This window comes from Panulirus ornatus, chromosome 69 (genome assembly GCF_036320965.1).
Source record: "Panulirus ornatus isolate Po-2019 chromosome 69, ASM3632096v1, whole genome shotgun sequence".
Classification (NCBI taxonomy): Eukaryota; Metazoa; Arthropoda; class Malacostraca; order Decapoda; family Palinuridae; genus Panulirus; species Panulirus ornatus.
Genome location: NC_092292.1, coordinates 17,554,696 through 17,569,352, shown reverse-complemented (window position 1 = coordinate 17,569,352; position 14,657 = coordinate 17,554,696). Strand labels below are relative to the sequence as shown.

The 14,657-nt window shown below is 39.9% G+C and overlaps 1 protein-coding gene across 2 annotated transcripts in view; it reads left to right on the top strand.

The window, feature by feature from the left end:
• Positions 1 to 1,726: 1,726 nt before the first annotated feature.
• Atg1 (serine/threonine-protein kinase unc-51-like protein Atg1) overlaps positions 1,727 to 14,657 on the top strand; it is a 178,274-nt gene continuing 165,343 nt past the window's right edge. Inside the window, exon 1 of one of the 2 annotated variants that reach the window (XM_071660122.1) lies at positions 1,727 to 2,108. In XM_071660122.1, coding sequence (XP_071516223.1) covers positions 2,019 to 2,108 — 90 coding nt within the window. In that variant the 5' untranslated portion in view covers positions 1,727 to 2,018. The remainder of the gene's footprint in view (positions 2,109 to 14,657) is intronic. The other variant, XM_071660121.1, reaches the window with a different exon arrangement.

The following is a 14,657-nucleotide window of genomic DNA, read 5'->3' as shown; positions in this document are numbered from 1 at the left end:
ACTGGTGTGTGTAATGGAGAGATGGATAGTGCCCAGAGCAATGGTGAGACAGTGTAATTCATACGTGTCTGGAGTGTACAAGGGTTGGGTAGTGGTGGTTGATGAGCAGGTTGTGATTAAACTAGGTTCTCTGTTTAGTGTGGTTTGTAGTTTTGATGATATACGTATTCATGTATTACTACTACTGCTACTACTACCAAAAATATTGATGCTGCCATTTCCTACAACAACAACAATAACTACAACGATAATGACAGTAATGATTAGCTGTTTACTTAATTAAAAGATGTGCCTTCATTTGTCAAATGCTTAAGTCTATGCGTTTTTGGTAATTATATTTACTATATATATATATATATATATATATATATATATATATATATATATATATATATATATAATGAATAAATGTACTTACGTATGCATTGCGAATTTGTGTTTGTATGTGAGTGTGTGTGCGTGTGTGTGTATGTCTATCTGTATGCTTCCTCATTTCGCCGCAATTATTCATGGACAGAGACAGTACAACAGCGACCCTAGATTGATCGTCTCATATCCTCTATCAGGACTCGCCTTAAGTCATGTGACGTAAATGCCAATGTAGTGTAGGGATGGTCAGGCTGGAGTATTTCCCAGAAGTTGCGTGGGCTGGCTGGGAACGGGCGGCCGGCTGGGGCGCGGTCTCCCTCATCTCAGCTGCGCAGATGGGACCAGAAAATACATCAACCCCTTTTCCTTGGTTTTTATCACTCATTGTAACTATTAGCAAGCAGATAACGGTCCAGGTTCCACTTGATGATCAGAGTGGCATAGGTATATCTATCTACCTGTATATATATATATATATATATATATATATATATATATATATATATATATATATATATATATATTCATATTTTTAAATTGATTCGAGGGGGAATATGGATTAGACCAGTCATAGGTGGTAATTGACTGTATGTAGATTACTTCCTTTCGTTGCCCTAAATCAAAACTCAAACCAAGTCATGTTGTGCACATATGTGCATGATCAGTATTTTTCAAAGGGTGAATAGGTAATATCTTGTTATTGATATGAAATCCATTTTATAAATTCGATGCAGACTTATTTAAAAGATTTAGACTTTCGTGCTTTTGTAGATTTCGAATGTCTATAGAGGTTATGTATAAAGATATGTAACTTTTGTTCATCATTGTTATGAAAATACTGCTCATCCCTTTAAATCCATTCTTTTCTGTCCCTTTAAAAATGGCCTCATCGTAAACAAAGTACAATTTGCAATGAATGCTCGCTCCATCTGTATCACAGTAGGTACTTTGAATAAGTATAGGCATGTTCATAATCTTTTCTAACATTGTTAAGGATATGGCAGTGATTCATTGCATTTCAACAGAGAATTCTGATGTTTCTCTCACGGTATTGCATACTTGTTTTGTTTGGTACTTATTTCAATGGGGCGCCTTTGACAACTTGTGTATTGTGACGCTTTTTGTTTACATGCGTCATGCTGTAAGCTTTAACACCATTCTTCAGTTTTGTTCTATATTTTGATGAATCATGAAAGAAAACAAAGTGAAATATAGTAAAATGATACAGCACGCAATGATCAATGTCAGCTACACAAACGTGTATCAAGAGAAAAGAGATCTAGTCCCTCTCGCGGTGGTATCCGCGAGCCATGGGGGTTGTTACACGTCCATCAGCTGATTCGAGCAGACGACAGTCAGTTGGTCCTCGGACATTGAAGGGGGAACGTGAAGTGGTCCAAGTTAAACTTCATTATTAAATTGCTGAAATATTCGTTGCCAGCTGGTATACAGCATTAAATACAGCGAGTTTGGCCTTTCCAGACATTGTGAAAACCATGTCACTTAATGCTTAAAAGTGTTATTAGCGAGATAAGGGCGCGATATTCAGTATTGATCCAGCAAGTGTGTTGGTGAGGCACAGTCGGCGGCCATGGTGGAGTTCTAAGTGATTACCCACGCCCGTACACCCACACAGTATCCACGCCGCCATGGAGGTGGTAGGGGAGTACGAGTATAGCACCAAAGACCTTATAGGTCATGGTGCCTTCGCCGTTGTGTTCAAAGGGCGACACAGACAGGTTAGTAAAACAGCATGGTTGACGTCAGTGGTGGTGCATGGGGAGCCTGCGCGCTACATCCATTGGGTCCCGCCTCCCTCTTGTTTTGATTGTGTTAATGCTCCACATGTCTCGTATTTACGGGATGTGAATGCATAAACCACTCTCTTCAACGGCTCAGTCATCAGGATATAAAGTGCTTCAGACAGTGATCTTGTTCCTCCCACAAAGAAAATTTGTGGCGAGTCGAGAAAGCAGTTCAGGTGTCAGCCACTGCATGATTTCATGGCATGACAGCGCTTAGTAGGATTAACTGCACGTAAAATGTACTCATTGTAGACGTAGGAATGTAGTCCACGATTAATTATTATATTATCAGGCTTATCTTTTTACTGTAGAACCATATGTTACCATCTGTGATGCGGAACTGCACCTCAGGCGTAAACACACATCATTGATGTGTGTTTATCATTGCTGGGGACTTTTGTTTGGCCACATCTCACCATGTGGGTACTTGTACCTCTCTAAGGATATGACCTGGAGTACATCATGAACGAGAATCAGTCTTGAAACCTCTAATTCTGGTTTCACATCGTTGAAGTGGTTGACGCGGAGCTTCAGTTTCTGAAGATATAGTTTAAACGAGTTTACTGGAACAGTAGTATGTAATTTCTAACTTGATTAGTTTTTGATAGTATTATGGACGGAAACGCTTTGTTAGCAAGAACACAAAGGTAATGGCTTTTACCTTTGGTTAAATTGTCTTGACTGAAATCCAGACTTATTTCAGAACAAGTAAACAAACAATCTTGATTGATAGGAACAAAGCACAACATTCAAAACTTCTGTCGTATTACCATCATTTGTTCTCTGAAGGCAGGGTTGAATTGATAATCGGCATCTCTGAGTTCTGAAGATGGTGAAAAGATATTAGTATACAGGAAAAATGTCCAGCGAGACTGAATGAGTAAAAGGTATACATGTATCTGGTAACAGAATATTGGCAGCTTTGGCTAGATGCCAACACACCCTTCTCTTCCTCTGTGTTCGATAGATTCTGGTAGTCAAGTGCATAATATATATATATATATATATATATATATATATATATAGATAGATAGATAGATAGATAGATAGATAGATACATACATAGATAAATATGATACTGACAGTTTAGAAGACATTGAGACATTATCTTGGGTTATCTGTGAAACCTTTAACAAAGCTCAGTTATATCTGATGCATGCAAGAGCGATAGATAGGCCTGAACAAAGCCTTCAAACAACCTGACTGATAAGTTGAGCATCCATGAAGCTTGGTCCTAGACGGAGCTGTAAATCGATATATATATATATATATATATATATATATATATATATATATATATATATATATATATATATATATATATATCAACCATGTAACGTAAGTACTTATGATATCTGTTGTGAACTATTTATCACTATACCCCGAGAATCAAACCCCGGACCATCTGCCCCACAGATGATCCAGGTTCGATTCTCGGGTTTTAGTCGTAGCTTACACACACACACACACACAATATATATATATATATATATATATATATATATATATATATATATATATATATATATATTATTTGTATAATTTGTGTGTGTGTGTGTGTGTGTGTGTGTGTGTGTGTGTAAGGGAGATATAGAGGGAATGAGATCCCCATCCTTTCGAATATTCCAATCATCAGGGGGTTCAAAACTTATGTTATTGTGTAGGTAGATGTAAAAGTCACTAAACGTCACCATGGCTTTGAATCCTCGTTCCTCTTTTTATTTGTTATGACAGGCATGGCTCGTGTGAGCATCACGAGGTCGGGAATCATAATAATACAGTACAGTAAAGTTGAATGGTAAAAATAGGTAAGAAAAAAACCGTAAGTATCAAGATGTGTAGATCAGGTTATACACAAATCATCATAATTGTGTAAAGGTAGTTAACCCAAGTTCGTGTGAAAATATAAAACGTTAAGAATAATCCACTATACGGTGAATTAAAAGTACAAAATGAATGATGTAAATATAGTATCGAAAAATAAAATAATTCGAGAAATGATTATAAAGTAGACAAATCATTAAATCTGTGAAACTAACAAATAGTTTTCAACGTAAATATTTCGTACCATACCTGAGATTAAAAACAGACAATCTTGATAGAACCTTCAAGTTAATCAATGAAGGGCTTCATCGAGTACTACGTACACAACACTTGACAGCATTAGGACGTCCGTCCTGCTTCCTCGCACTCCTACACAGCACTGAAAACATGGTCAACTGACGCTACGTGTTTACCTGAGTGATTTCTAATAGCTGAGAGCGGTAGTTTGACCATTAGGTCACCCGTTTGCTCCGTGCACCCGAAATATTTAGCAGTTCTACATTTCAGTTGTGTTTTTTCCGATATATGATGCTTGGCAGCCACACACACACACACACACACACACACACACACACACACACACACACTCTACTATGAATGCAGATGCAAGCCGTAACTTGACATCATCTCTAGGTAAAAAATGAGGAATATATATGGGAAAATTTCTCTGATAGGAGACTGATTGAACAGTTTAACAATTCTAATCCGTTTATAGGCCTCTGAAAAAACTTGTCGTCGAATGGAAATGCGTGCTGTTCATTATGGGAAGAGATGGCATGAAAACTCGCGGACGGAATACCGAATTCAAACCAGTATGACATTACGAAAGAACTGTAAATGCCTAGGTGTTAGTATTAACTCAGTGGAAAGAAAAAAAAATAAGTATTAAAGGTCAAGTGTCTTTGTTACCCGTTTACATATGTGTGTGTGTGTGTGTGTGTGTGTGTGTGTGTGTGTGTGTGTTTTAGGGGGTATTATGATTAAAGAATATTTTTTCGATCCACCAAATTATTCTTGGCGTTGGCCTTTAAGGGTTAAATTGTTCATGTGATCTTTACCACAAAGCTATTGGGACTCTTGCTTTGCAGGCTTTAAGAATTAGGTTACCTGAAAGAAATCAAGTTTAGGAAAGTGTCTTTTCCATGATTGCTTCTTTTCACAAGTACGCAAGTCTTTATAATGGCTGATCAATTGCTTAGAAGATGGGGAAAGAAACGAAACACTTCGAGGATGAAAAATACAAGGTTAGGCATCTGTTCCACACACTGCTCTTCCTCGGAAGTTTCAGTGATCATAAGGAGAGGAAAATGAAATAGATTGAACATTATGGTCAGTATCACCCATGATTCACTCGATGACCTGGGATTGCAGTACCTTTAACAGCTACATGCATTTTGATCTTTTTCTCCTGAGTTTTAAAGTATATATCTGAAGACATCTTCCCCAGATATACCGTATTGCCGCACGTAATGATGGCTCACTTCACGGTGCACCTTGACATTTAAACGTGACTAGAAAATGAAAACATGACGTGCTGGATGTAGGAGATAGATTGTACGTTTTTCTTTTCTTGTAGGACTTCATTACCAAGCTCCGTATGCGTGTAGGTCACTTGTGGCTCAAAACACCAAATAACAGTCTGTACTAGGGGCATGAGTGTGGCTTTGGAGACGTAAGGAAATTGTCGAGTTAGGATGTCATTTACTCTTGAATGTGGATTGGCAAATCGAGTTAAAAAAGTGTAATGGGGCTTGACGGGTTCAGATTGCTCGGTGGTCTAAAACCGTTAGTGTGTGCGGCAGTGTTTAGTGTTAGTTATCCAGGGGCTGCTATCTGTATGTGGCTGTTGGATGCCAGATAACATCCAGTGCAGATGAGCTGCTGCACAGTAGAGAGAAACCAGATGAAGTCGATGACGTTTATATTTGCTGTTAGAAGCTCAGACAGACGTGGGCACCGGACATTTACAGTTTTCCCTGCTATTTCCAAAAGCACTTTAGATATTCGTTGGATTACGTTTGCTCACTTTGTGGGGTCCACCGGTCCTGGTAATGGATAATCTTCTGTTTCCAAATTAGTCATTCGGCCTTTCAGTCATTATGGGTATTTTCCTCCTACGTCTACTGTGTATGATGAAGAACTTGGAGTGATTATGCCATATAACGTAACTTAAGAGGACTGCTTTCAGAATACGGAGGAAACAGACCATTTAAGATACTTTTTTGTATTCTCGTCTTTAATACTGTTGTGCTGACATCACTGTATTAATCCCTTGCGCACGACGGTGCGACTCGGGAGCATTACGGTACAGCTCAGGAGCTCAAAGACCTATGACCCACGAGCATGACGGTACGACTCTTCAGCACGAAGATGTGCGATTAATGAGTGTGATTCAACCCTTAGATATGATGGCTTGACTTGTCAAAGGTCAGGCCATCATACCCAAGGGTCGTATCTTTGTGCTTTAAGGGGTTAGGCCGGAATATTGGTAAGCTCAGCAATTATAGAGGTCCTCAACCTCCGGCATTTGTGTAGTAGAACGTGAATGACTGGAATACTTTGAGGCGCTAATGCTCATGAGAACGGAGGCGAGAGAAATACATTACAATTTACACATGGAAAATACTGGGAAGCTCTAATCTCTAATCTGCATGCGACTATAATTCCCTTCTGGAATGACAAACTGGGTAGGATGTGCAAATTTAATCCAGTAAAAAGCGGAGATGCTCAAGGAGACACAAGGGAAGATACCATAAATGTCAGGGGTCCAGACGTCCTGTTCAACCTACCGCCTGTAAGTACGAGGAACTATATTGTAGAGACCCCTGGACTTCTTCCAAAAAGAGCTAGACTGTTTCGTGGAAAGTGTCAGACTTTATAGGCTGCATAGTGTTATTATAAATGGAAAACAAAAGGAACAAAGATCCTAGTGGAGTAGGTTGTCACCACGGAAGCTTGGACGCAGCCTAGTTGTGCAACTCGGCCCCTGAATCCTACGTTAAAAACATGTATCGAAGATACGATTTGAAAGCTTGAATCCTCTCTGAAATAATAAATGCTGTAGCTGATGCTGAAAGGAAAATGGCTTTGTAGATATCTTAGTTCAGCAGAAAGCTGACCCGAAGTCATGTACTGGTTTCAGCGTGGTGCTCTTCCAGCGGGGAAGGAGCAATGTTTTTGTAGGGTTATCATTGGTCGGGGTTCCTTGGTTTTGAATGTCCTCAGCATCCAACTTATTATCTCTGTGGGTTCGACAATCCCTTTGTGCTGTTCTGGAGAGCTAAAAGCCTGAGGCCCAGATACAATTACAAAACCATTTGGTTGGGTCTGCCTTTCTGAATTAGGGAATAATTGGTAGATTGTGGAGGTGCAGTTTGACGACTGATGCTCGTGCAGAACGTCTCTCTCTCTCTCTCTCTCTCTCTCTCTCTCTCTCTCATTGAGGATAGTGTAATATCACTGAAAAGCAAAAAGATCGTGTGTGTGATGTTTTTACCCCACTCGACTAAGTATATCGCAACGATGTCTTCTGCAGGTAATTGGAGGAGGAGGAGGAGGGTTGATTTAGGAGTTTATACGGTTACCAAATAGAATATTCACCATGGGGGAAGTTGGTGTCCCCGTAGGCAGTGCGAGCGAGGATACTCTCCAACTTGTGTTGGTGGGGACGGCCAACGAACCACTGCTTTGTGTCTTCATGTATGCTGTTGTACCCTAATTGTATTAAAAGTACGTTCTCTGTGGAATATCCTTTTCGAGAAATTACAATTCTTAAGTTTAGGATGCATTTGAAAGAGATGAGAGTCTGTACACTTGATTGAACTTAAACCCAGATAAATTGGAAAGGAGAGAGAGACAGTTACTGTTTGGTTGTTATGATCCTCGTTAATGAAGCATTGCTTAAGACGTTCTATTATGATTTTAACAAGAAAAATATCTTGCATCGATGTAGTGACAGGCGGAGGGAGCGTTGACCGCTCTCTTTTGAACTCAAGCCAGCTACTTAGTTGTGGCGTCACCAAAGCAACTCAAATTCCGCTTATCTGGTTACTACAATGTCTTGAAAGACAGATGTCCACATCAGCATGATGCACATGCTTTGGTTTTCAGTTGCAGTCTTCATGGTGGGAATGTTTTCTGATGACGGCCGGCTGTGCTGGTGTGCGACATCGGCCGGTCACTAGGAGTAGTAGGGACAAGTTGGTTGCTAGGGGCGGTAACCACCAGGACGACAGCAGGCCATACATGGAACATTTTAGAATTGTAGGATCGTAGTAAGAGTTTAGGCTAGGAGTTTCTTTCGGCTGTATTCCCTCTCGGAACTCTGCGTTTGCAACCGTGATGACAGGTTGAGTTTCAAGTTTGCACATCTCTGGTGTTGCTTGGGTAGCCAAACACTTTTATATTTTACTTTCATAACTTAGCTCTCTTGTATCTACCGACATTCACATTTGCTCGGAGATGTAATCCATAGTCCATGAAATTTGGTGGATGATGTGTGTTGTGCCCAGTATACCTCAGTTTTTGAATGTATAGAATTAGTTTTATCATAATTCGTAAAACGCGTTCTGTGATATGGTCTTATATTCTTTATCGTGTAACCGAACAATCAATTCTTCCAGTTTATCCGGCGCTTCGATGTAAATGATTTGGTTTATTAGTACTTTGGCGTATTACTTAACATAGAGTGACGTGGATTATTAGTACTGTGGCGTATTACCTCACAGAGTAGCATCCTCGCACGTTCCTATCCTTAAAGCTTTAGTACTTAAGCCTAGTATTTAAGCAAATACTTACATCCTTAGTACTGCAGCTTAGTACCTAATTATATACTTAATAGCCTCAGTACTTTCGCTTAGTACTTAAATACTTGTAGCCGTAGTGCTGTAGCTTAGTGCCTGACTATATACTTACAGCCTTGCAGCTTACTACCCAGTAAATGATTATAGCTTTAGTGCTGTAGCTTATTACTTAGTTATATATAGTACTGTAACTTAGTACCCAACTATATACTTACAGCTTAGCATGTGCCTATCCGAATAACTGAGCAGTGCTGGTGTGGGGTAGTGGGGATATTACCTGCTAATCCTAAGCTTATAATCCAAAAATGCAGTGATGAAGCCCCCTTTACAACCTCACCATATATTTATCGCTGTGCTATGCATTGGTGTGGCTTATTACTCCTCAGTCTTGCAAATGTTGCTCCCAACCCTCACCAAACATCCGGTTATTGTCCAACTTCCGACTGAAGCTGCGTCGGCTACTGTTTTCAGGACAAGGCCTTGAAGCACTCCATGATTTGAGGCTCAGAACCTAGATTCCCATTGCTCGGGGGTTCTTGTGTACATGCCACTAACAAATGATAACACTTTGAAGTAAAGGAAAGTTAATGTATTTAGATTTGTAATTAAGATAGGAAATCTAGATTAGACAAAGACTCTAAGAGAAAAAGTTCATTCTGCCTGATTTATTGTACTGTTTCGACATGTGTGTGGTTGAGATGCGGTTATGAACTAACCGGTAGTGGTTATCTCTTTACTTTTACCGTATGTTGGTTTTAGAGGCACGTCTAACCCACCACAACTTGGTCTGAAAGAGAAAGCTGCAGATCCAGGCTGTTTCAGGCTGCGATGCGTTGTTCTACGTACTCTTTCTAATTTATCTGGTCAGTTACACACTTTAAATATCTATCCAGTTTTTGAAGCCATCTCATTAGGTGGCTCATACTGTTTTTAATACGCTTTAAACAGTTTTGGGCTTTGAATATTCAGTTTAACTGTGTTTCTATGTAAAACACTTTGTAGCTGTAGTGTTTTATTTTAATTTTCTGCTCCTTTCATGGCATCATGAAATTCTTTTCAGTTCTGGCATAGATTGCGAACTAGGTTTTCCATGATTATCCATGTATGATTTGCAGTATGTCTTTCCTGTTAGGATCTTTACCACCGAAAAGTTTAGTCTTCCAAGAGACTTTTCTTCTTCCACTTGTATGCAAGTGAGCAGAGTTGACGTTACATGTTGATCCACGTTTCATTTAGTCAGGTTTTTCTGATCGTGTGGCTTGGCCATGTCTTTCTTAGAGAAGTATTGTTATAGATTTTATTATCTGTGATAGCCCTTCGGTATAGTGCGGTAGAATTAACGTAAATCCCATTACCATATGAAATCCTAACATAGAATTATTGAGAAGCAACTCTTTGTGCGAAGTGATGTATTGTTTTAACTGAAAGGAGTTTGTCTATGCCTCTTACGAAACGGTGTCCTTTTATCTGTTGAAGTAGTGCTAACCTTGAATAATGGAGGTTTCCAGTCACTGCCTTTATGTATTGTTCCAAGCTGGCATGAGGTGACCTCTTAAGATCTGCCACTCAGTGTTTGAGGGTGGATTTAACCCTGCAGAAGCAGAATGATGTCTATTGCATGTTGTGTTTGCTACTTAATGGTCGACCACTGAATCTCCTGTCAGCACTAATAAGTTATGTTGCTCCGGTCATCCACCATTGATGTGTTCTACAATACAGTATCATAAATGATGTCTACCGCGCCAGCCAGCATTGTATCCGATGCATCAATGTCATCATTGATGTAACTGATACTCCACTGTCGTTGACTGTGGCTTCTGTATCGGTTGACATTATTTCTAACTCACCGTGTCCCTTTTACTGTATATGTGGCAAGTGTGCCTATTACACTTCACTATATCTTTTTCACCAGTCGCCCTTCCTTGCGTGTGCTGCAACGCCCAGCACTGATGCATTATTGTTAACAATGATGATGCTACATGTTATCATTGATGGTGTCTGTTGGACCAGTGTGTACATTCCGTTTTCTGGACCATTCAGCACGGTCTGCCACACCAGTCATCATCCTTTGTGCTGCATCAGTCATCGAAACAGCATCAGTGTTACCACTGATGAAGGCTGTGACAAATGTCATCACTCATGATGGCTGCAGGGCCTGGGCGAACATTGAGTCCGCAGCACCAGTTGGCATTTTGCCTACTGCACCAGTCTGCTAGCAGTGCTGCATCACGTCACAGTAGAGGAGGTTGGTGTTGTATAACCGTCATTACTAAAGATGTCTACGACGCCGGTGTCAGCCTTATATCTGCTGGAGACATGCATTGTGACGTGAACCTTTGGTGACTAAACTGCAAGGGATGAATGAATGGAGATCCCGACAGAACTCCTGTCATCACTTATTTGTACTCCTTTGAAGTGATTCAGTAAGCATGGCTCACTTGTAAAGTAAACTTTACTGAAACAACCGACGAGCTGATGAAGGTGAGTAGAACTTGTAGAGAAAAAAAAGCTTCATCATTGTAGCGGGGTCGTAACCAACTGCGTCTGCATGAATAAAAGCCAGACCATAACCTCGGTATAAACACTTGAGCGTAATACTTATCCATAAAGTGATAGTTGCGCATTTGATGCAGCTGTAGATTGTATTATTTTGATTACGGTTTTAGTTGTGGGTTATAGAAAGTGTAAAGTTATGCTTATAGTTTGTTGTAGGTTAGAATTCCAGGAAATACTTCGCTCCCTCTCGTCACCCCACCCGCCTCACATTCCCTCTCCCCCACCCCCATCCTCTCAGACGCTCAGTCGTTAACTCCTCGGCTTTGTCTTTTATTTTGCGTTTTGTAGGTTTAGGTTTAGTGTTACGATGTTAGTTTCTGGGTTTAGTCGTATTGTTTTATTACAAGCACAGTTATCAACCTCGGGTGAAGATGTTTCTCTGCAAGGAGAGGCAACACAATTCTCTTTGAAATGTTATCCTTTTATTTTTCACATACGCACTGGGATGGCATTCAGATTGACACCTGGCTGTTGAGGGACGGTGTTTGGAGCACCACCTGATTGTTCAGGATCTGTGGTGTTCTGGTACATCTGCTCGAGAAGAAGCTGTCCTTGGGATAACAGTCGCCAGTTCAAGGGCGCTACTAGGTTAACACCTTCCCATCCGTGGGCAGTTCTGTTGACACTCCCTACTGTGACTATGCTAGCGTATGACTACACTTACCAAGATGATATTTTATATTAACGTCTCCCCTTGTTTGTATGGGTGACACTTTGGTGTGTACTGTGCCGCGTGCTGGTACAAGCGTCAACGTGATGTAAGATGCATCACCTCGACCTTTTCAGAGGGTTTTGCTACTACTGTAGCCACGGTTTTGCCTTCGGTGGCTGCGTAGGTGGAACGGAGTTCCTTGAAGCGTTGACCTGCGGCGTTGCTTTGTTCCAGCACTCTCCCCACCTGTCCATGCTGCTTAGTAATACGGCATACAGCTGTATTTGTCCATATACTATGCTCAGCTTGGGCGAAGGAGCCTGGCGATGGCCCGATGACTGGCGATGTTGTTGCCAAGGATTGCTGAGGATGGAAAGATTTAGTCTAAACGGTTTCATGCAGTTCTCAGGTGGTAACACGTACAGTTACTTGAAACTTAAACGTAGCCTACAAAAAGTTAATGTCCTAAAATTACGTTAAACATAAATGGTATAAAAAGTCAAGGTTGCATAATCTCCTTGCAGCAGTTATTCTGAAACTTACTACCAAGTGTACGGATTTATAAGTTGCTCGCAAAGTAAGAAAAAAAGAAATCCAAGTTCATTTAAAGGCATTGAAGTTAACCTGCTTCACAAGTGTATGTTAAGCTAAGGAGTTACCAAGCCAAGTTGATCCCAAGGCAGGACTGCGATGTGGCGTGCCATCTTGTGCGACTAATTCTTCAAGGTTAGGTTTTCCGACCAGGACATCTATAACGTTTTGGTTTTTTTTTTTCCATAGTTGTCGTTAAACAGAGGTATCCAGTTTAATTTCTAGATGCAAGTCTTGATTTCCTACAGGAAAAAATGATAATTCAAGAACAGATCAAATCATGATATGAGAGTTCGAGAGAAGCGAGTTACACTTGGATCCCACAGATATCATGTGAGCGTTGGCACCTGAGGATTAACGAATTCGATGTCTACGTCTTTCTTTTTCTTACACAGCAAGTCTGTAGAGCTCTTTGCCTCCTGAATTTTTTTTCTAATGCCTTGTACAACATCATCCGGTATGAGTTGGGTCTGTCATCACCTGAAAAACCAGCGACATTTTTCCTCTAAATAGGCTTGAGCTTGACGTAAGCCCCATTCTTTTTGTGTTAAGCTGCATGATTATGAATAAAACGAAGAACTCTATTGCCGTTTGAGGAAACGATCATCCAGCTTCGTTGCTGTCACATTGGATGGTGTGTACACAAACGTATCAGGAATCAGTAAGAGGACGAGGACAGATCCTCAAATTCTTCGGGACATTTCATCCTCTTTGTGGACGTTTTGGAGACCTTAACGGTGGAAAACAGCTAGCGCAAAACGACGTATCCATATATACATTTACACACATGATAAGGTTTGATCAAGATCGATCATGTATTTGTCACCGTCAAAAACTCGGTGGCCTAGTATCATATCTTATGTAGTATGTTGATAATTATCATGTGCTGTTTAATTTCTCGTATCATCTGTATAGCCATCATCTACATATTGATATGTCATATCATAATCAAAGATTTGACATCACTTGTATCATCCCCATAGCCTTATCGCATCATTTATTTAATGGCACTGATATCATGTCCATAGCTACTTAACTTTTATCATATGCGTAATCTGGTCAGATGGAACTTCATGCTTCTTTTGAGAATGGGGGAAGACAGCTGAACTTCGGTCTACCAGAATCCTTCCTGAAATATTTAAAGAATGCACATTATTGATAGAATTTCCAGTAACATGATCGTATAACATCAGACTCCGCCAGTGTCCACAGTTTTAAGTTCTCATACCTGCTGCCTCGAATGGAGAAAATGAAATGTGAAAATGGCCTAATACTTTTGGTATATATTGATGAAACTTGTGATGTCCAAGGGAATGTGTCGAAATGTTTTCATTACCTGAGGTTTTATGATTAAGTCATCTGAGTTAACTTTAGCTGCGTTTGAATGTCAAAGAGCAAGAACAACTCCCGAGTGTGTTTGCAGTTCAGTTGGATGTATGGGCTTGGATGCTCTCGATATCAGTAGCAATTAATTAGAATTACATGCTCTCTAGCTTCGTTGTTCACATTGTTGTTATTATTATCATCTATTATTATTATTATTATTATTATTATTATTATTATTATTATTATTAATTAGGTTAACTTTGTAGGTTAACTTTGTTGGTGTATTTTGTAATAAACTGCTCAAGTACAGAAAGACATTATACTTTATGGCAGAGGTAAAATCGTGAAATACAGTGTAGATGTAAGTCCTACGTCATATTTCCAGGAAGTGGCGAGAAGACACCTGGCAGCCGACGGGGAACATTTTAAAATACCTTTCATATCGTCCCTTTTATGTTGTCCTCTGAACACTTGTGACCTATATTGAAAGTATATTTGGCTACACAGGTGTTGTTAATAGCTTCTAAAGTGTCGTTTGTTGCCTCTCAGATATAACTGAAAGGCGTTTCAATCTGTGGAAGTCTACTGATAACGTGGGCGTTGATTTATGATAGTTTTTTCTTTTTTTTTTTTTGCTTTTTGAATTTGTAGTATACACCGTATCAGTCAATCGAAGTGTATACAGTGACAGGTTTTCATGGGAGTTTAAAGGGCTCTATGCCTAACCTTGTA